General features: G+C 42.3%; 3 protein-coding genes across 3 annotated transcripts in view; all 3 read left to right on the forward strand.

Moving 5' to 3' along the window:
* pik3c2a (phosphatidylinositol-4-phosphate 3-kinase, catalytic subunit type 2 alpha) overlaps positions 1–1,379 on the forward strand; it is a 38,964-nt gene extending 37,585 nt beyond the window's left edge. The window contains exon 33 of the mRNA XM_076262742.1: positions 86–1,379. Coding sequence (XP_076118857.1) covers positions 86–268 — 183 coding nt within the window. The 3' untranslated portion in view covers positions 269–1,379. The remainder of the gene's footprint in view (positions 1–85) is intronic.
* A 998-nt stretch (positions 1,380–2,377) lies between these two features.
* On the forward strand, positions 2,378–6,315 carry LOC143139405 (uncharacterized). Its single transcript, XM_076300006.1, has 3 exons — positions 2,378–2,725; positions 3,277–4,556; positions 5,451–6,315. Exons 1-3 carry the CDS (start codon positions 2,566–2,568, stop codon positions 5,706–5,708), a joined length of 1,698 nt encoding a protein of 565 aa, XP_076156121.1. The 5' UTR covers positions 2,378–2,565; the 3' UTR covers positions 5,709–6,315.
* A 6,864-nt stretch (positions 6,316–13,179) lies between these two features.
* Positions 13,180–23,062, forward strand: part of plekha7a (pleckstrin homology domain containing, family A member 7a) — an 83,058-nt gene continuing 73,175 nt past the window's right edge. The window contains exons 1-3 of the mRNA XM_076262749.1: positions 13,180–13,277; positions 13,393–13,469; positions 13,637–13,694. Coding sequence (XP_076118864.1) covers positions 13,195–13,277; positions 13,393–13,469; positions 13,637–13,694 — 218 coding nt within the window. The 5' untranslated portion in view covers positions 13,180–13,194. The remainder of the gene's footprint in view (positions 13,278–13,392; positions 13,470–13,636; positions 13,695–23,062) is intronic.

The raw sequence follows: 23,062 nt of genomic DNA on the forward strand, positions 1-23,062 counted from the left end.
AACACTTCATATAGTTAAACAGTAAATATTGCTGTGTATAATAATGTTCTAAGCGTATCTAAACTGTGTGTGTGTGTGTCCTCAGCTTGTGTACAGTAACCTTAGTAAAGAGACGCTGAGTCAGCGGGAGCTGCAACTGAGCGTGCTCAGTGCGGAGTCTCTGCGTGAGAACTGTTACCTGGGCGGAATCACCCTCAGCCTCAAGGACTTTGACCTGAGTAAGGAGACTGTCAAGTGGTACAAGCTCACGGAGATACCCTACTTCTGAACCAATCGCAACACAGCTGCATAACAGCTAACCAGCCATAGCGGACAATGGCATTGGGGACTCAACAGCGCCCTCTAAGGGTCATGTCATCTCTCTCTCTCTCTTTCTCTCTTTCTCTCTCTCTTTCTCTCTTTCTTTCTCTCTCTCCCCTCTCTCTTTTTTTCTCTCCCTCGCTCTCCTACTCGCAGACACTAATCATGATTACCTCCTAGCAGGAGCGCCGAGTTTTTTTTTTTTTTTTTTAATCCCTCTAGTTTCTTACTACAGAGAAGATGTAATGTTTTGTACATTTTTGACATTAGAGGACCAAAATGGATGAGTACTTATAAAGAGTATATATATAAATACAAATATATATTAAAAGAGCTGGGCGGGTGTGGGTAGCGATTTTTACACTATACTTTTTTACATACACATATAGGAAACATTATCTTTTTCAGAGCTGACAATATTTCCTTTTCTTCTCCCCATGTGGTCCTGACTTTGTGCCAAAAAGAACTGTATCCATTTCATACCACTTTTCAAGGGGAACCAACATGGGTGCCTTGTTTCTCTTGTTATATTTTCCTTTCTCCCGTAGTCCTCATCTGCCCCTTTTGCAGTAGGTTTCATTTGCTTTTCGCAGTTCTCATGATTTAAAAATTCTGTTGCCTTCCTCCAGCGGGGTGAGTGTTGACTCTTGAATGAACTTTTAAATGTCTTTCTTTCTCATGTCTGTGATCTTGCTTTCCTCCTGCCCACCTTTCAGTTGTTTGTAATGAGGAACACCTTCACTGTTATTTTATAAACATAAGGGAATGCCACACGTGGCTATAAATCGGATGCCTGTTCTTCTGCATGTAAATCTGGGATGATGAGTCTGGGATGATGAGTTTACAAGTGTAAGTGTGCACGCTTTTTAAAAGCGGACAGGTTTTTCATCTTGCGCATCCTGAGTAGAAACATAATCATGTTCTTTTAATGACTGTAAAAAAAAAAAAACACCATGCTGAGTTGATGTTAACATGGCCAGTTATTTATTCCTAATTGGATCTCTTTATGTGGAATGAAAATGTGTGTTCTGTAATCCTTTTTCCTAAAGCAAATTAAACATTTTTGAACAAAATGTCAATGACATCCTCAGTCTTGTAGTGTGTGTGATAATTTTGACTGTGGTGCGAAAATATGGTTTATTCTGTCAGAAATCCAACATTACAACCCGGGGTGTATATCTCAAGATTCCAGCCAGCTTCTTTTTGTCTGCACTTCCTTTTTATAACAATATGGGGCACTTCCTAGTGGGGGCAATTCTGTCATCATCCAGAAACGATGCAGCCGTGAAGCTAGTTATAAGCAACGCAATGGGTAAAGGAATTTATTGAGGAGCCGTTTCTGAATGACTGAAAGTTAACTTGTGCTGCAGTGTGTGTATGCCCAGAAAAGGCAAGTTATTTAGGAAGTAAACATCACCCTCATACAATGCACAGGTGTGCTCTACAGCTAGAGTTGCACCCGATAAAACCACAGACACAGGCTGATGTTAAATGACAATGACAATCAGTATTTATCAGGGGTTTAATGACTGTTTCGAGCTAATAGGGGGTTACCCTAGGTACTTTGAATTTGAGATCCCTGTTTTGAAGGGTCCTCAAATCATTGTAGGCCTACTCGTCATGCCATGTCATTTAACCTGAGTGGGGACCAAGAAAACAGATTACTTGAAAAGCCATCTGACGCGGATCCGGGACAACCCAGCTCCATTGGTTAATAAATAATTGTCCAAATTTGTCGACAGTTATGAATCTGTAGTCTATTTCTATTACAAATTAACAATGCTACATTTGTCAAATTTAGGCTGTAATATAAAATTGCCTGCTAGCGTCAGACATTCCATCTGGCAACAATGCAATTTATGGATGATTTGTCCCTGGATTTATTCTCTTTAGTGAGAGGTGACTTGTCTCAAGCTTTGGCGAATAGAAGTAGGAATTGGGCGTGTTCAGAGAGCACTGGTCCTTTGTTTCTGAGTGACAGGGAAGCTCTCCAATCACAAGGGATCAGCTGCACATAGTTTGTTTATATATAGTCGTGGAAACCTTACTGTCGAGACACTACAGACAAGATGCCAGACAAGATTATTTTCTTCTGACATAATGGAAGTGTGTTTGCGTCTACTTGTACCTAACATAAAAGGACATTTCTCTCTAGAAAGACAGAAATGACGTGTTACGACATTGTCATACAACTGACAGTCAAATACGATAAAATAACTGGAGAAGACCGCTTGCGTATTTAATTTCAACAAAAGTTATCGCAAAATGGAAACGGAGTCTCGAAAACGGAATTTGGACAGAAGTGCCATGCACCTGTTCGGAGACAGTGGCATGACGATCCTGCCATGGACTAAGCAAATTTTGTTTGTTCTGTGGGAGCAGTTGCGTTTCCTTGTCCATCTTATCTACTACAGTTTCATGTCAGGTAAGCCTCGCTTTTCCATAACTGGGAAACGCGCCAGCAGTAGGCTGTGTAGACTCTGTTTGTGTTATATGTGCGAGAGGTCAGCCTATAGTCTAAGATAAGGACATTAAGGTAATGTCTTTAGGCTATTTTTCCAGACAGCTAGGTGCATTTCGTGTATTTGGCGACAGAAAGAACAGTGTAACCATAGGTTCCTGGTTGAATGTTCCGCGCTCGTTTGAATAATTTATGACACCAATTGGCATGATACACTTTTTAAAAATGTGTGCCCACGCAACTTTGACGGCATTTCCCTAGAAGTTACAGTTAGCCTACAAAATAAAATATACACTGCCAAAGCATTCTTTGCTTTTTCCCCCAAACCCCAGTGTCATCCCTGAGCAACTAGGCTACATATATTTAGCAATTTATAGCTGAAGTTAGGCCAAAATATTTAAAATTGTATTTGTGGATGATTTTTTCCCCCTTCTGACTGTGTTGAGGCAGCTGAAACCCCTGTCTACCATATGAGATAAATTATTAATTGAGCTCTTCCATCCATTTGTGTGCAGTCTTTCAGATGTTCCGTCTGGAAGTCCATTTGAGAATCTCAGACGAGACCGGACCGCACATTCAGCACATGAACACACCTGGAAATCCAGCAGAAGGCTTCTTTCTGTCCTCCTTGTTTGACAATAACAAAAGCATGATTGTCTCCAGCTCCAGCTCCTTATCCAAGCTGAGCAGTGACTTGGCCGTTACCCACCCAGGGTCTCTGCTCTCCAGCCTGGTGTCGGATGAGCTCTGCTGCTCTCTTGTGGATGACTTTGTGGCTCGGGCGGCCGAGGGGTTCTCGGACACGGAGGACCTCACCATCGGCCAACACGCCAGCTGGAAACTGGGCTGCCCTGGTGAGTGGAATGTGTTTGTGGGATCTGAACACAGCAGCGGCAGTAACAGCAGCAGCAGCAGCAGCGACCTCTTCTACAGGTCTACACACAAAGATAAAGTCTTCAGCTGGGAGAATGATGTATCGGGGAGAAGTGAGACCCCTTGTGATCCTTATACACCACTGAGCTTTTCTGCTAGTATCTTCAGCTACTCTCCTCGGGAGAGCGCAGACCCAGCAGAGACCAGTAGCTGGGAGTTCAGAGTGGAGTCTTCGGCTTCTGTGGAGGACAGCCACACTCTTTTCTCCCCTGCCTTCGGGGGGCGCTCTGACAGTGAGAGCAGCTGGGGGAGTTCGGACTGCTCCAGTGCCGATGGAGACCGGGAGGAGAGCGAGAAGCTGTGGGATCTTTTCTCCTGCTCCTCAGACCCGTATCACCCGCTCCACTTTACTGCCTGTGCCTCCAGCTCCAAGCCCGCCAAGAAGGATGCCAGAGTAGCTCCCAGGCCTGACAATGTGATCGAACCCCCCACAGAGCTCCCACCCTCTCCGACAGATTCAGAAAGCATCGGTCCTTCATCCTTATCTGAGGATGAGGAGACCCTCTGGCAGTCGCTGTGTCACAGTGATGACCCATACCACCCTTTACATTTCAAAGCCTGCATCAGAAGCTCCACTGCTGATGCTAAGGTGAACCCCAGTGCCAGCGCCACCACCGCGCAGAACCCTATGAACGCTTGTTCAGATTCCAGCGCCATGTCGCCGGATTCCTCTCGTGAGTTTAGTCCAAGGGCATTCCAGACTCGGAGAAAGTCAAAGAAGCCACAGCTGCTCGGTAAGAGGCGACCCAAAGGTCACTGCTGCACCGCCTTTCCAGACAATCTTGCCTTTGTCCCCTGGAGGAGAAAGGTCAAAGGTGAAATCGTAGAGGAGCATGAAGAAGGTCAACCTGCTGTAAAGAAGGTTTGTATGTTTTGTTTTGTTTTGTTTTGTTTTGTTTTTCTGACAGGGCAGCCGTGGCCTACTGGTTAGGCCTTCGGGCTTGTAACCGAAGGGTTGCCGGTTCGATCCCCGACCAGTAGGAAAAATGCGGGCGGGGGAAGTGGTTGAGCACTGCTCTCCCATGCCCACATCCACGGCTGAAGTGCCCTTGAGCAAGGCACCTAACCCCTTACTGCTCCCCGAGTGCAGCTGTAGCAAGGCAGCTCACTGCTCCGGGTTAGTGTGTGCTTCACCTCACTGTGTGTTCTGTGTGTTCACTAATTCACAAATAGGATAAATGCAGAGACCAAATTCCTTGTATACGCAAGAATACTTGGCCTAGAAACCTGATTTACATTTACATTTTATATTTACATTCATAAAATGGAAATAGGATAGGGAAAAATCCAAGTCCAAATGTAAATGTGTTGCCTTCATATTTGACAGGCAATGCAGTGAGTGATGCAACAACTCAGAGACTGCGTGACACTTTGCTCACAAGTTGCAGCCATATGATCATAGTCACTACCGTCTCTATTTCCTATTGGTTGCCTACCAACAGTGAACATAATCTGACCAGAGATACTATGGAGTACCCTGGGAAATCCAGCTCCGGTTTCACTAGGGAACATGCACTGTAGAGAACTTCACAACTCACCCATTAGTCCTATTGGCTCATGGCTGAGTGCAAAACTTTAAATGCTTTAACAAATCCATTTGGCTTTTGGTGGTATTACCTTCATAACTGGGATGTGTTTAAATCTACAGATATGATAGTTATTTGACATTTCTCAAATACACTCATTGACCTTGGTGTGCTCGTCTTCTTTGACCTTCTTGATGACATAATTGAGAATTACCTATGTTGCCTTTCAGGTTCAGTTCTCACCGCGGGTTCAGGTTCACAAGATGAGGGCGTGGTCGTTTGCCCTTCAGGCCTCTCGCAAAGGACATTGGGAAGAGCTAGCCAGGGACAGGGATCGCTTTCGTAGGAGAATCCAGGACACAGAGCAGGCCATTGGCTACTGTCTGAGTCAAGCACACCGGGAGACGATCGCTGCCTGTCAAAAAAGCGTGGAAGGCAAACATCATGGAAGTAAACAGAACTTAAAAGAATCAGTTTTCCTCTCGTGACTCGTTGAATGTGAACTCAACAGCCACACTGAGATTGCATGGGACTGACCTGCTACCATTGCAACATGTACCTCACCACTGCACTCAAGGCAAAAGCCATTGCACTGACTTCTGTTGTTTTAAAATCACAGTTAATTGAATGTATTTTTATTTGCCTTATAGACCTAGCAATGTATGTTCCGTATACCTCAATGAATGTTTCTTTAGCCATATAAGTGATATCCAGAACTTCTGTTGAGAAATTATGTTTTTTCTTGGAAGGAAAGGTCTGCAATCCCCCATAGAGAGAAATTTGATGTAGTTCCTGATTCTACCAAATACTAAAAAGTGTATGCAGAACAGGGAACATTCAAACATTTCAAAAGAATTTTCAGAATGAAGGACAGCAATGCTATAAAATGCCTGTTAAAACGAAAGGCATGAAAGATTCCCTTGTTTTTTTTACAGGGAGCCTAGATTAAGGAAAGAGTCAGTTCTTCAACACCACACATAGTTAGAGACACTCCCTCCAGCTGACTCACTTTAGGAAAAGTAAACATTTGGTTACGGGAGCCTTTCAATTTACGAGTATGTCACACACTGGAGCTCACTTCATTATAATAGGAAAGCCTGGTGGGACTCATGTTTACTGAGGTAACCTGGATTGTGAACCCCATCTGTTAATTACTCATTAAAGGTTGTTTTGGTGTGCTCGCATAGAGTTGCTTTCATGAGCTTCTGTCTTGTTAAAACTGGTCATGCCTTTTATGGTGAGGGTGCTTCTGTTGACATGAGAAAAAAGAAGGTAGTTTAATATTTGATTCAAATTCTTTGCTGATAGTGAAATGGAAATGTAGCTCCGATTCTTGAAACATTAGGTCATATTACCTTCTTATACCTGTATACATTATGCCTATATACCTTATATACTGTATATATGATCTTAACATCTGCTGCTTGACATATCTTAGACTGAATAATAACCCAAGCAGATTTTACTGTGTATAACTTTGCTATTACCAGGTTTTTGTCTTGGTATAGCTATGGGTTTCTATTTTGTGGGTTTCTATGTGGTAGCTGCCTGAAACATACTGAAAATCATATATTTTTCAGAGGCTCTGGTTTGGACATTACCTTGAAGGGAGCCAATTATGAAGCCTTGTTTCACACAGGTTTCATCTTTCCCTCACATTTAGATCTTCAACTCTTCGTTCATATAGTGAAGTTAGCAAAGGGAGACAACTTTTCCTGTGAGACCAACCTGCAGTCGGTTTATGTAAGATAAGGGTTAAAAACAAGCCATGATGAAATGTGTTCCCTGGAGGGGAAATCAGTTACCATCTCCAACTCACACATCACATGCATCTGTGCGCACACACACAAACACAAGGTGGATGGTGTAACAATGAGCAATAATCAGCTCATAACACGTGTCCCATTCTCTCACCTCAGCATGACAAAAGCTATTCAGATTATTGCTGATGTGTATCACAACAGGGTTAACAAAGTGTGTTTTGCTGAACTTTTAATTATGTATGTGTAAGTCTTTATTTTTTGCACAGAACTGGATGATATATTTTATTTTGTACATGAGAAATTTTACAAGAAAATATGACTATAAACCATGCTGTTTTGTCCTGGATCATTCAACATTCAATAACTTCTACATTTATGAATGTAAATGTAAACATTCAACATCAACATTATGAACTAATAGAACATTTGAGATTCACCAGGTATACAGTATGATATTGACCTAAATCTAATTGTGTTAGATAGGCCTATAGGGCATATTGATTATGTACTGTATTTAGCAGCGGAGGGGTAAGTAAGATCATTCTCAGGTTTTCAGATTGTCAGATATCTTGTACATTTCAGATCCAGACCGTAAACGGTGGATTCTGAAATCGATATGGCACAACTGTCTGGGAAATCTGAAACACACAAAAAACCCTACATTGAGAAGTTTGTTCTCACAGCTCAGAGCACTCTTTAACTAATAAATGTTCCTCTCTGTACCGACCCCCGTCTAGCAGGAGTCATTTTACAAGCAGACAGACAAGGTGTACGCTGTAAAGCCATGGCCTGAGGCTAGAGACACCAGCAGTTGCCTTGGGTATTTTGACATTCATTTAACTTTAGCAGACAAAAGGCGACCAACGAGAACCTTATTCTTGTGAGTGGGATTGATGGGGGTGCAAGGGGGGGGGGAAGGAGGGGGGTGTCTGTGGATTTGAGGTTGGTGGGGTGGGAAGGGGATTAATGAGAATGCTGAAACTCTTTCTCCATCTCCCAGAGCAGCCGTGGCCGTGGCGACCCCAGTCTCCTGGCAACAGAGTGCTGCTCATTGTGGCGGTGAAAGGATTGCAGACGATTGCAGCAGGAACTGTGTGTGTGTGCACGTGTGTGTGTGTGTGTGTGTGTGTGTATGTGTAATGTGAGCAGCAACAGCTCTCTCTCTCTGTCTCTCTCTCTGTCTCTGTCTCTGTCTCTGTCTCTGTCTCTGTCTGTCTCTCTCTCTGTGTGTGTGCGCGTGTGCGTGTGTGTGGACGTAGCAGCAGGGCAAGGCAAGCTCTATCTGTTACTCACCCAGTGTCCTGGGCCAAAGGGACACATCTCTGGAGTCACAATTATCCCGCCGGGGCAACCAGCCTGACGCAACACACTGGCAGCTATTGTGTCTGAGAGCTGGCAGAGCGGACACTGTCACACACACACATACACACACACCCACAAACACACACAGAGACACATCTCCCATAAGGCTCCAGATCTCCTGTTCCACATAGGCCCTTACACACAGGTGTACCCTGTGAGTCACATACATCAAAGACATATGAGAAGAGAGGGTGAGATCCATATATCAACCACTAAGCTGCCATATACAATAACAGAAGTTATAGTCCGACCTCAGGCCAGATTCACAAATGATGACCTGTATGACATGATGAAGAATACTTATGATCTGTGTGTATTGACTTCGGAGTAATTAAACACTCCAGCTGAAATTGGCAGGCGATTAAAGGCATATCAAGTTTTGGTATATACAGTATCAACTGTTCACAAACTATATAAGGGACATGCATGTGCGGACATGATATTTAGCTTTTGTCAGACATCATTTGTTATAAAATATGGGAGGGCCTAATACAGGGAGGGTATAATAGTCTTTTGGTTGGTGTTATGAGAAAATCTGATATTTTCAATACATTTTTATACTGAATATTGTCCTCTGCTGACTCCCCTTCATATTTAGTGATACTCAGCAAAATGTAAACAATTCTATGTCAACAAATTATGGCTTGATGGATGCACTCAATAAACAACATGGTCTTCATTGTGAATAATAAATATGCATAGATTAAATAGATAAACATATTGCGTAAATAAAAAATGTGCCAGTATTTGTGATTAGATCTGTTATTTGGCATTAATTGAATGTGGTGTTGAAGAAATGGACTGGTGTCACTGATGTAATCCTTCCTGAACTGTCTCTAAGCCTAGCCCAGTGTGTGTGATGTAAAGCTCGTTCACGAGAGTAACAGGTGGGGGATCCCAATTAGCCCCTGAGCCTGGACCAGTGCCAATTACATCAACAGGAAAGTACAAAGAACGCCTCCCCATTCAGTGTTAATTATAACCACGCCTAGACACATGGAACTTGGTGGGCATGTAGCTCCACTAGACTTTTATGGGAAATAAGCATTTGGTTCCCAAGGGCAACCCATCCTTACTGCCAACCCCCGCCCGCCGCAGCCCCCCAAAAGCCAAAAAATGCAGCTTTCCGCTAAATAACTACCCAAACCGTTGCAGCATATCTGATTGGACCCCTAATAGTAATAATAACAATGAGGAATAATCAGAATAAATACTTTAGGGTTCCTGCAGCTTCGCTGGTTGGACCTCTAATGACCACTCATTTCCGTTTTTGTGATGAGCATTTCTGCATTCCTAGCAACTCTCTGCTTTGCCTTTGTCTTTTTCGTTGGTTATGCTTGATGAATAAAATTCTAAATGCACAAGCAGCTAGAATGGAAACATGTAAAAGCAATCAATCAATGCTGACAAAATGACCACTTAAGTATTTATACATGAGCACACTGATGCTGGGTAGGCTATCTGTGTGAGAAGAAAAATGGTGGAAGAGCTTTATAGACTCACTGATCTTAGCTTTAAAGACTACACTTCTCAAACCTTATCTTTCTGTGGCTGATCAGAACAGGGCCTTCATCTTCAGAGTGGCTGGTGACAACAGGTGTGTGTGTAGGCCTTTGTGTGATTCGTAGATAATTCCTACAGTGAAGTGGAGGGGTAGGCTAGACATTGTGACGGTATCTTTTAGGGGAAGAGAGTTCAGATGGGGTAAATTAACTTCAGGAACCTGCACAGGTAGCCTACAGCTCAGGTTGTTCTGAAGCACCAGTGTTTAAGCACTTTCCACAAGAAAAACTGTGGTGTAGCGCCACCTAGTGAAGGACACAAATGTAGAAATCAAGCGCTTCAATGTCCAGAATCTTGTGTCTAGCAGGTGTGAACAGCACATTTGAGTTGCAAGAGTAGGGCATGAAGAAAAGTTGAGAAGCTTGATTTGTTTAGATAGTACATGCATTTGTTTAATAGTACATACAGCACCGGACATATTATGTACCACTATGTGGTACATCTAGTTATGTATAATTTATATAATTAGTTAGTATTTAGGTGGTAAAGTTGTTACATGTTGTTAAATGTTGTTACCATATTTATCTTTGGACATTTATTGGTTGCAGCCTATGGATTGAGACTGAGTTGATTTGTGTAGATTTACAACTTCACTGTTTCCCTGATGTTTAGCTGAAGTAGTCAAATGTTAATTGAAATATGAATAAATTGGGGGCACGAAAGGTTTTCAAATTCTGTTTGAACAGTGGCTGTATTATTAATCAACACAGGGGGGAGACATAGTCACAGAGATATTTTTTAACAAATGGCAGTCAGGGAGAACAGCTTGGCTAACCTTCACTGGCTAACCTTCACTTTCTCCTAATTTGAGGAGAAAACTCAAGTATTCTTCACATATTCATACTTAAACAGGTTTAGGTGTATTAGTAACATATTTGTTCATTGATTTGCAGTTAGAATATGAATACCATGTATATTCCTACAGATACACACCTATAATTTGAGGAGTGAAGTGATGTTTGTTTGTTTCGTTTTTTTCAGTTGCTTGGCAATCAGAGGCTTTCAAAGTTGTATGAGAGTCCTAGAGTAAAAGCCCTCTAAATAGGCTCCACATAGGCTACTGAACACATCTTTAGGGTCTCTCTCTTGGGAGCTCTAGTGTGGGCATAGGTCCTTGGGTGATGATCTAATGGCTTGCAGATATGGTGCTTAAAGTGCCACTAGATTTCATCTATCTCCATCATCCACTGTGTCCATAGTTACCATGACATTTCTTTGGGGGGAATTAAGAGCCTTTTGTTCAGTCCAAGGGTCGTTAAAGGGCTGGCTGAGTGTTTGTGAAAGGTGGGAGGGGGGCTATGAATGTGATGAAGGACAGCTAAACACATAAAAGAACAATGCCCATGTCTAATGTGAGATAAGATAAAAGTGTATATGCAATGGAAAATGTCTCCATGTCCATCACGCATAATGATTAGCAAGCCAAGGCCATTAGACACAAGACCATTAGCCGAATTGGTCCTCTGAAGAACATGTCATCTTGAAAAACTAATTTATGATTTAAAATGTATTAAGTAAAATACTTCTGTCTCTGACCTGTCTCTCTTGATCTTGATCCACTTCTCTCTCGCTCTCTCCCTCTCTCTCTTTCTCTCTATCTTTCTCCTTCTCTCACAATGCACAAAGGCAAATTCTTTATGTTCTAAATCCAATTCTATGGGCCTCTAATAGTGCCGTTTTCCACATAACATACTTCTGAGAACCATATAATTGACACATACCGGAGTATCCTCTTATCAACACTAAATAAGCAGTATACAGCACTGCATCACCACTGCTTGTTTCCTCTATGCAGGCTTATACAGGCTTTAAAGACGGGCTTTCCTCCAAAGGATCATATACTATTTAAAAACACTGAAACACCACTATACAATAATGTTTTCTCACATATGTCCTGACAGAACATGTGCTTCACATCATTCTTAGATGAGTGTGTGTTGTTTTGTACTGCAATGTATTTCAAATGTAGCCTACTCAGGAGAGACGATAATTCCTAGTGCTATAGATAGGGGATTTCACACAGTTGCCTGGCCAATCAACAACCAAGCCTATTTAAACTTCAAAAACAAATCAACCTTTTTGGGCAAACAACATCACCAATGGGACAGCCATCGAGAGCATCTGTTTTTCTCCATGTTGAGGATTTGTTCTACTACTTATGCGCTTACCTTGGTAGCGCTTATTTCACTAGATGTCCATCGGCACAGTTCTAAATTGAAAACGTAGTAGCAAAGTTACAATGTAGAGGTGCATCCTTCCTGTAACTACAAACCCAACTTAAAATGCACAACACTGTGTTTTTGTTATCTAACTTGTGTGTGTGTGTGTGTGTATGTGTATGTGTGTGTGTGTGTGTGTGTGTGTGTGTGTGTGTGTGTGTGTGTGTGTGTGTGTGTGTGTGTGTGTGTGTGTGTGTGTGTTGTGTTGTGTGTGTGTGTGTGTGTCTGTGTGTGTGTGTGTGTGTTACTAAAGTGTTTTATTTTTTGTCTACTGTCTGCCTGAAGTGTATTTCTGGAAGAGGTAATAATAGGCTTCTGTGCCATTTGTGTTAAGATATGCTTTCAGAACATCCTTTGCATGGCCACTGTTAAGATGAAGGCCATTCACTTCAAAGTGCAATAATCACAGTTATGTGCATTTGGCTGTACAGAAGAATAATCACACTGGTTTATTCAGATAAGATGTGAAGCGGACCAGCCTTGTTCAGATAACTTTTGTCTTTTCAGAGGCAGAGAGAGGGCTGTGGGCTAGGTTTACAGTTTAGTATTGCTGTGGCAGCTGCATCGATTTAGCCTGCATTTTCTGGTATTAAATTAAATGCCTGCCTGTCCCCCTGCCCTTGAACCTAAGCACTGTTTTCAATTATGCTTTTTATTTTTTTATATATAACAGCAAAAATGTTGTTTGCATGTTGCTCTTGTATTTTCAAGGTTGCATATTTTTTGGGGGAACATTTTCAAAAGATGAGAAGAATACCATTTCACAACCTCCATCAGGAAGTTGCATTCCTATTTCCGACTTCAATTCACTCTCCTTCAGTTACACACCATCGGCGCAGTATCTGGCATATGGCAGCTTAGATGCCCGCTTGAACTGATCCCCAGGACTTAATGATGGTTTCCAACTGCGCTTCGTGCCTGCCCATTTTACGTCGGCGCAGGTTGTCAAGGAGAAGACGCACCTAAGTAGCTTTCAGCCTTCCCCTTTAACTGCCTTTTTGCCCTGGCGATGATCAGCGAGGCCGGACTCCCAGGGGGCAGAATGAAGTAGACTTCAGACCCTTATCATGGCGGCGCCGTTCGGGCGGGACAGCTTACCTGAACACTGGACGTATGGAGTCTGCAAGGATGGAAGGGTGTTTTTCATTAAGTGAGCAAAAGCCGACGTGTTTGTTTACCATCCTCCTTTGCTTACAACTTATCCGGTAGGAGTTCTACTGTCTTTGCTTGCAGTTCGCTAACAGGTGGTTTGTGTGTTCCGGCAGTGATGAAACGCGCACCACTACTTGGCTGCATCCCCGAACAGGCGAGCCTGTCAATTCCGGACATATGATACGATCAGGTAAGCTATAGGACTGTGTCCGAATAAACAGCGCGTGCATTCATCTCTAACGTCCAGAAATTATTAGTTAGGTTTCCAGTGTTAATATGTCTAGCCTATCGCGCAGCGAAAGGGTTAAGCAGAAGTTTTCTCATGTGTAGCATATGTTTTCATTTTATGTTCCATAGATTTACCGAGAGGATGGGAAGAAGGTTTCACGTCCGAAGGAGCCAGTTATTTTATAAAGTAAGTGTTGCTCTTAATAATATTGTAAATCGTGCTCTGTTTATGTTTTAGGTGAAAAGAAAGTGTCAGGTGAATAGCCTTAATGCTACCTGTCCACAGCTGCGCCGTTACCAGGCTATACGCACGACTGAAATGGCCGTTTGTCATCCAATACCTTCTTTCAATGTGGCGTATGGTTTGCTAAAAAGACTGGGACTGGTTGCCTTGTAGTGGTCAGCATTCGCGTTGCTTATAGTTTCGGAAGGGTCAAAGTCTGTCTTTTTAGTTTTCGTACACACCCACCTGTGTTATTATCCTACGTGATGGTAAGATGGTTGCTTTGAGCTATTGTTCAGGAGTGTTAATTTGAATGATTTTATACAGTGGGTCATGTTTCAATATTGTTGTTTTTTTCTCAGAACTTAGAACAGCGTTGTGTATTACCACACACGTATAATTGCTGATAATAGCTGACTGGCTGTTGATGTAGGTTTTGTAGGTCTATGTATGCTATTTGTTGTTTTTTGCTTTAGTAAGAGCTGATGAAATTATGATATCAAAGCTTACGCGTGTAATGAGAGCACTACTGATAAGACTGCATTCCTGGGTTAAGAGGTGGCTGGTGTTCTAATGTGATTTATTTTTTACCCCCAGTTAGTTATGAGTTAGAAGAGTTATGTTGCCACTGCATTAGGCCATGGTTGATTACATTAAAGGTGTGTGCAAGATTAGCCTACAGCAATATGGTGTGTTACGGCTACAGCCAAGCAAACAAGTTTTAATCCAAAGATCAATTTAGTCATGGCCATGTTCACAGCACCTCTCAGTGTAAAAGAGTCATAAGTGACAGTATAAGAAAGAGCTTCACAATAATTCAAATCACTTAGACATCCAGAGGCGCTGCATACTGTGTAGGTGGTACAGCTACTTTACATTCTGTACCTGAGTCCATCCCAGCGAGCAGAAGAGAAGACTTATGAGAGATTATTATTGGTTCATTTTAGCCTGAATAACAATTGTAATATGTCATTCAGTCATTTTTATTGTGGTTTTATTGTTGTTGTGCAACAACGTCCTTTTTAAGGTTATCCAAATAATTCAGTAATAATGATAACCGTAAAGTATTATTATTCAGTCGGTGCTTCTCAGTAGAGTCAACAATCTAGAGACTGCCTTTCTTGAATGCTGGACAAAGACAATGGGGACAAGGCTGGCTTTCCACCAGAAAACAATGTTTTTGCAAAACATTATGTAATTGTTTTCGAATCTGCACTACCCCACTGAGCTTCCACATTACATTGGATTGATTTAGTAAGATTTGGATTCCATTCGCAAGCTAATAGTTCCCACCTTATTCAGACCACATTTAAACCAAATTTAATAAACATCTCTTATCCCAGTCTTATTTGGTGATACAGCCTAGACCAGGGTCAATCTCAGGCTAGTGCCTCTGTCATAGAACAGTCAGGATTAATATTAGCACTGTAGTGCAGTTTGGCCTCAAACTGAAGTGATGTTGTCCAGATGAGACTTTAGGCCAGGGAGTGAGTTTTAGCCATGATTCTTGTCATGGAAACATCAAAAGGGTCCATTGCTGTAGCTTCCTATGAGGTTCACACACACACACACACACACACACACACACACACACACACACACACACAAACACACACGCTATTGAGTCCCCCCGCTGTAGGGGGGATCTTTGGAAGCAGGTGTGTTTTGAGAAACCCCCACTGATTGGCCCTTAGATACACCACACTACACATACACACACACACACACACACACACACACACACACACACACACACACACACACACACACACACACACACACACACTGAGTGGGTGCTATTGAAGAATAAAGACTCTTTCCCTCTCAGTCTACAAGTTGCAGTGCCTTTATGAGGATGGAATGTGTTACAGTAAGATGACATAGTGGATGCACAGAATCGTACAGAAGGTGTTTTACTATGACGTACACTATGTCCGGTAGTTTATTCAAATACATGCCTGCTACATACACACCCTGCTTGTCCACTGTAGAGATATAAGAGTGATTAAGAAGTGTGCCATCAGATTCATTTATGACTGTGTAGTTAGCACAGTGCAGTCATATTGAACATAAAGTGTGTATGTATATCTTTGAAAGCATCTGTGTTGATATGGGATTAGTTCAGTCTTAAGGCTAAAGGATTTAGACATGGATAGTATAACCCCTGCAAGCACAGGCACAATTAATTTGATTTTTTAATCAAAGTCACACAAATCACAAATAGATTATCTGGTCAGACCTTTAGGTTTTGTTCACCTGTTAGCTTGGGTCTGTGCTCAGTGATGAAGAGACTGCAGAGACATCTCTCCTCCATACAATGATGCCTGGATCAATTGGTTGGTGTTGCCTGAAATTAGCTTTTCCTCCCATTAGTTTTAAATAATAGATATAAAATATTGAGTTTTTATAGTACATCCTTAGTACATTCATGTGGATGGTTTTAGTGTCTTTAGTGTCTTTTTTTACTGTTCTTTTTAGTCATGTGGATTTGTCCATGTGGATTTGACCTTGAATTTCCCCTTGGGATCAATAAAGTATCTATCTATCTATCTATCTATCTATCTATCTATGTAATTTTGCTCGAAGACGTGCAGGACTCATCAAATACGGTTGGTCAGTTTCATCTCATCAGAAAATTCAAGCAGGGCCCCAGCTGTGGCGCAACTGGCTGGGGCACCTGCACCGTACGCCGGCGACCCGGGTTCGATTCCCGCCCCGTGGTCCTTTCCGGATCCCATCCCTGCTCTCTCTCCCATTCGCTTCCTGTCACTCTCCACTGTCACTATCATTAAAGGCATAAAAAGGCCAAAAAAAAAATATATATATACTTTAGAAAATTCAACCAGTCATGTTAATCCCGTCCAGGAATACAACCAGTCGAGTCAATCCGACCCCTCAACACCATATATCCGTGTTACTCTTGTGTCTCTCCCAATCACATTCCAGTGCTCTTTGACTGGGAGACCCCAAATAGGACACAGCTGTGACTGTTACCTGAGTCAGACTTACTGTAAGTAGTAGTACTGAACACTTAGCTTCAGGGAAAGCAGTGAGCCCTTGGTGAGTGATGATGACAGGGGGTGTACCTCTTGGCCTGGAAGTAGACATGACCTCAGAGTGAGCACCGCCTCGTCACTTGTCAGACTCACCTGGACAACTTCCTGAAAGTCTACAGTCAGTCTGACGGAAAGTAAACACACAAGTAGCATCTTCACTCTTCACCCAAACCTGCATATATTTATACATCAACAAGCGACCATATCTAGAGATATAGATCACATTGAACAAAACTCACATTTCCACTATTAAGCTTTCATACATTGGCTGTCTAGGGCACATTATTTGCATGGTCACACAACAGCAACATGCCATTACTGGGTGAGGAATCGTTAAAGGCATTTTCTGCACCCTCATGTTGACAGAGTGAGAGTCAGACCACCTGACTTAAGTGCCCTGCGGGGCCTCCCAAGGCCAGGGAGAGGAGTGGTTATTCCATATCACTCCCTGAATCTCCACTCCCTTCTCAGTCCTTGCCGATGTGGGCACATGACCATATGAAATTCTGCCCGGGAGAAGCAGGGCTCTCATTAAACGTGAGACTGGATAGAAGTCTCTCTTAACTGATGTGCTAGATTGGAGGCTCTGAGAGAAAGAGACGTTAATCTCACAGTGGAGGGTTTTTTTTTAATGAAAGCACTGACGTCTGCCCTGCGGAGGTGATAGATGATTAACTTGGAAGGTTTTTGAGAGCTTATTCATTTTCTTTCTGAGCCTGCCATGCAGCAGAATAGGCTTTACATTGAATGCAGCATTGGAACAGTTTTGCTGCTAGTGACAAAAACTAATTATGCATTGTTCACAGATGTTTAAAAATGTTTTAAAGCATTGTTTTCTTTTTAAGAGGAAACAAAGTGTGTGTGTGTGTGTGTGTGTGTCCTTGGATGAGCATGCCAGATGGAATGTTTTCTTTTGTCAGAAGTTGCCAGGAGTTGTTTCCTCAGAGAGAGAAACTAAGTTTCATTAAGCATTTGTAAAAGGGTGGGCAATAGGGACCAAGGAAGTTCTGCAAAGAGTGAAGGAGGACACAAACAATCGGAATTGATTATTTATATTAATGAATTAAATTACAGCATAGTCAGTAGTGGGCAATACTTAGCATACTGTATGTGTGTATAAGACATTCATGTGTGTTGAAACAATTTTTGCCAGCAGACTGTTAGTAGAACTTTTCCTTTCCCCTTAGACAATACAGACATACTGTAGATTAATCAGACATGAGGACAGAACTACCTATCATTTCACACTATGCAGGTAATAGGATAGAATGAAATCAGAGCTGCATACTCTAACCAGGAGATGCATGATGAGATATTCTGCTGGAATAACAGCCCCAACTTGCACAATGTCTGTAGATGGTGTGATTTCAAGTGTATTTTCCAGTGGATGATCTTTTGAGTTTGATGAAATTTTACAGTCAAGAGCTGGTGACGAGAGGCAAAAATAGAGCAAGATTGATGGATGTGTGGGCTGACAATGTGAAGACTGTCTTGATTGGTACCGACTACTTGATTGGTACCAACTACTTGATTAGTACCACTATGATGGGGTCATAATAGTGTGTTAGATAGCATTCTGTGTCAGCAGGATCATTTTCATTTCCATTGGTTTCGGTAACATACTGTAAACGTTCAGACTTCTTATCACCAGGACTTGCAGAAATTTCACGATGGCAACAGACTACAGTTAAAAGGGCACTCCAACATGACCATAAATCCCACAAAGACCTGTTAATTGTGTGTGTGTGTGTGTGTGTGTGTTTGTGGTTGTGTTTGTGTGTGTGTGTGTGTGTGTGTGTGTGTGTGTGTGTGTGTGTGTGTGTGTGTGTGTTTGTGTGTTTGTTTGTGTTAACTGTGTATTGCTCATACTGGTTTAATCGTAGTGGCCACAAAGGGCCTAATTCTATAATACCCTAATGATGTTGTCGTGAGAATGAATCGTCTGTGAAAGATAACAGAGGCTAAATTAACAAAAGCTTTTCCAGTAGGCCACACCTTATCTGTTAGGCAATGTGGCCTGTTTCTCTAAATGCCGTGGCTCCGGTTGTTAGTTTGGCCCAGTGCTTTTTGTTGAATTACCTGTGCAGCATAACAAAGAAAGACTTGCCGAGCCTGGTCTGTCTATCACCTCTCCCTGTGTGTCCCGTACTGTATCTTTACTCTTCTTTTACATCCCAGGTTTAGGCTAACATGCACATTTTATTCAGAGCGAACAACGCGTTTCGCATATAGCGTCCTCAGGTTCGCTCAGGTATGGTCTGAGCTCTCAGGTGTGTCTTTAATTACCTTCTAGTCACATGACCAGTTGTTTGTAACGTCCATTTTAAATGGACGTCAAAACAGTGTGCGGTAGGACTATCTCAATTTTTCTAATTAAGTATGTTCCTGCAATCTACCTGCACCTAACCAGGCTGTGCGTGGATCTTGGTATTATTTGGAATATGCACATATTATATTCTCTGAATAGGAAATGATAGTGGGCAAATGGTGAAGGCACCATAAATATCTTTCTCTCCTCTCCTTCTCTCTCATCTCCCTGTCTCTCTCCCCGGGCCCTCTGCTTCATCCTCATCATCTTTCATTCTTCCTTTCTCTTTGCTCTGTACATCTAACCCCGTAGTCTCTCGTGGTATCTTCTTCATTCTTACTCTCCTCCTACCGCCCCCCTCCCTCCCTCTGTCTAATTCTTTCCGTTTGCTTTATCTCTCTGCTCAAAATCTGCCCAAGCTCTACATTCAGATTAGATGAGAGTGACTCTCTCTCTCTCTCTCTTTCTTTCTTTCTTTCTTTCTTTTCTTTTCTTTTTGTATGGCTATGCTAGTTTGTGCATCGTGGATTTCTCCTTTTTCAGGAACATAGAAAGAATAATACCATAAATAATGGATAATTATGTAAATTATGAAACATTGCTTGCTGCTCAGTCAGCTTGAAAGCATTCTGCTACTGGCAGTTGCTGTTAGAATAGAACTGTAGTGGAGCTAGGCAGAGTATCAGATGTGTTTAGGTATTTTTGATCATGCTTATTTGTCTGTGTCTGTATTTGTGCATGTGTATATGTTGTGTGTGGCAGCTGTTACACATACAGTATCTGTGGTGTTTGAATATATCCCTTTGTATATGGGCATGTTTTTCAGTTCATATGGTTATGTATCTGTATCTGTTTGCATGTATGTTTGTATATGTGTATGTGTGTGTGTGTGTGTGACAGAGAGAGAGGGATGGAAAGAGAGTGAGAGCGTGTGTGTATTTGTGTGGATGGACAGATGCGTATCTGTGGTTCTGTGGGTGTTTCAGATGGTTGCTGGAGGTGAAAAGAACAAAGAGGGGATTGAGAAGGCCCAGCGGTCGGGCAGCCGGTGTCATGTTGTGAGCTTTCAGACCGCTGGTCCTTGGTGCCGGATACACATCACCAAACAACATCCCTTCAAACACACACACACACACATACAAATACACAAAAGCACACACATGAATGTAGCACATATGCACACACTCCTACACACACAAATACAAATGCATGCATACACAAACACTCACATTGACACACACACACACAAGCAGACACACAAACAAACACCCTGCGAACCGCACAAGCAGTGCCTGCCCCCGCTTACAGAAACATTAGCATAGGCATTTCTGGGTGGCGTGGTACCAGATCATGTGGCCTGCTGAGGAGAGAGAGAGAGAGAGAGACAGCAAGAAAGAGGAGAGGCGAGAGAGAGGGACAGAGAGCGAGAGAGAGAGATAAATATAAAGAGTAAGTTAGTCAGGTCAGGTCTAGATCGAGACTGCTTGATAGACACTGTGGGGTGTCTGTGTTTGCCTGTGGTCAGCACATGAGGAGTGGACATGGGGAACTGCGGCTCGTGCGATTCGCAGGGAGACTCGGGTCACGAGCTGGTCCTGGTCCACCACAAGCTGGCCTGGCCCAGGAGGGACCGAACCATACTCGGGCAGGACAGGTATTTCACTCATACACCTGCACAGGGTATGAAAACACATCGGTGTGTTAGTGCTAGCTTCTTTATGATCATGCGTTGATACCCAACTGACAGAATCAGCTGAAATACGCATCACATAGTCATTTTCAGTATTTAGAAAGTATATCCACCACGTTGTCTGGATTGAATGGTGGTGATAGAAAGTGTGCTAGCTTGTGCTAGCTTGCTAGTTAGCCAGAGCCAATCCAGGTGTTTTTGAGATCATTGGTTGCTGAATGCATATGCAGAGAATTAGGAAACTTGACATGTTTCAGACTCGGCTGTAAGGATGGTGTGAGATAGTATTTGGTCTACTGATAGGGTTTCAGAGTTAGCATGCTTTGACTTATTACTGAGTGTGTGATGGCAATGTTTTTAGGATAGCATGCTTTATATAGCACACTTAGTCAGGGTTATGGAATAGCATGAGCAAGGTGCACTCGCGTGGTGTTGGGTATAGAATAGCATATGTGGCATGCGCTGAAGCCTTACACTGAGTTTGTGTGGAATAGCATATGTAGTGCAGTCATAGGCTACATGATATGTGTGCACTATTTGACTTGTTGCCAAAAAATGGTGCATCATGAGTTTGTGTCTGCACTTTTATTAGTGTGGGAATGAATGTGTGATGTTATGCAGGAAATGAACTATCCTTTATAACTTCCTTGTGTGGGACTGTGACATTCTGTTGGATATTTGCTTAGTGCTTTCTCACTCTGTGTTGAATCATACCGTATGTACTTTGAATGGGTGAGAATAACATGGCTTGGGTGTTGTTGCAGGGAATCTGTTTACACTGTGTTTGAGTGCAACTGTAGAATAGTTTATGTTGCCGTCCCATCTGTTTTGCCGAATAAGGTGTGAATTGTGTGACACAGCATATGGCTTTCTGCAGGTGCTGGGTTTGATCGACTTCACAGTTTGTGTGGGTTAACATACTGTATGTCTTTTGCTTTTTGCAATTCTGCCATTCACTCTGTTTTGTTCAGAACACTTGTGCAACATGGTGGGAAATGGAACTCCAAGAACACCAGAATCAACTGTAGAATGTTCTAGTGATCTATTGCTGCAGTGATACAAAGGGGGCAACAGACTCTTAGTGTGTTTGCAGCAGTTTTGTACGCCCCAGAGTGCTGTTAGTCACCTCCTCAGCATCTTACACCCAGTGCACCCTCTCACTCAGAAGTGATTGAGACTCCCAGAGGAAGCAATGGATTGTTGCTTGGTGACAGGACAGCAGATTTACAACCCATGTAGTTATCACAGGAAAGCATTTTCTTGTCAGGAAATGGTTTAGTAGCTGTTTTGAGTGGTTGGTAGTTCATAAATGATGTAGTCGTCAGGCTCATGATTTAGCTGTGTAGGTATTTATTTTCTACTATGTAAAGCGACCTTGGGTTTGTGAAAGGCACTATATAAAATAAACTTAATATTATTATTATTATTTATGTCTTTGTATCCAGTTGAGAGGGTTTTGGCTACAAGCAAAGGTGTTTTTATCAGAGTGAATCACATTTTTATTTTAAAAAGCAGCCTTTGACAGGCATATTTGCAAAGCATCACTGCCCCACTTCATGTTTTATTTTGCTTTTAGCCACTGGGCACTCAGAGTGAAGCAATGGGGTAGATCTTCGTGTTTTAAGAATGACTCATGCAGGCTTCATTGCTGCCTCTTGGGCTAAGATGGTTTCAGCCAGTGCACAGACATGCTGTTCAGACCCCATATTTATCGAGTAACCCAGCCTATAACTTAGATTTTGTGTCTGGATTGATTTTGTAACAGGTGGCTGGGTGCAGTACACAGTGCAATCATTTTTTTTATGAAATTTAGCGAATTGTGCCGTTCAGTTTTCTTGCCATCCGTTCAGTGTGTATGCACAAAAAATCTATTGTGCTCTTTCATAGTTGTGTCTCTGTACATGGGATGCAAAGTGTCTATAACTAAGCCATACCCTATAGCCCTTAAAAATGCTTAATGTTTCCCTGTATTAATTTGATTGATTAATTGTCATTAACTAATGTTCATGTAATGCATTAAGCAGGCTACTGTATCTGACAGTACCTTCATTTGACCTGATGCTGGCTCTGTGGTCTCGGTTGCTGTTTATCTAATCCTCCTGACCCAAATCCTAATCCACCTCTGATAGTGCTTTTTGAAATTACATGCTCATTATATTATTTTATCATTAAAATTCAGGGGGAAAGGAAGGCAACGATTTGACTAGCTGAACATAGACATCATTACCCCATCACCTGAGTGCTGGATGTTCACACAAATCTAATTTCACATACTTTT

This window comes from Alosa pseudoharengus, unplaced genomic scaffold (genome assembly GCF_046254945.1).
Source record: "Alosa pseudoharengus isolate Yale_2024_CS ecotype anadromous, Long Island Sound unplaced genomic scaffold, YU_APseudo_1.1 YU_APseudo_1.1_scf_10, whole genome shotgun sequence".
In the NCBI taxonomy this organism is placed as follows: Eukaryota; Metazoa; Chordata; class Actinopteri; order Clupeiformes; family Clupeidae; genus Alosa; species Alosa pseudoharengus.

What these genes read in the sequence shown, in the direction of transcription:
- LOC143139405 (XM_076300006.1), top strand. Translation starts at nt 2,566, where the DNA reads ATGGAAACGGAGTCTCGAAAACGGAATTTGGACAGAAGTGCCATGCAC. An exon ending in CTACTACAGTTTCATGTCAG is followed by an intron (nt 2,726 to 3,276) that starts GTAAGCCTCGCT and finishes ATTTGTGTGCAG; the next exon opens with TCTTTCAGATGTTCCGTCTG. An exon ending in GTCAACCTGCTGTAAAGAAG is followed by an intron (nt 4,557 to 5,450) that starts GTTTGTATGTTT and finishes GTTGCCTTTCAG; the next exon opens with GTTCAGTTCTCACCGCGGGT.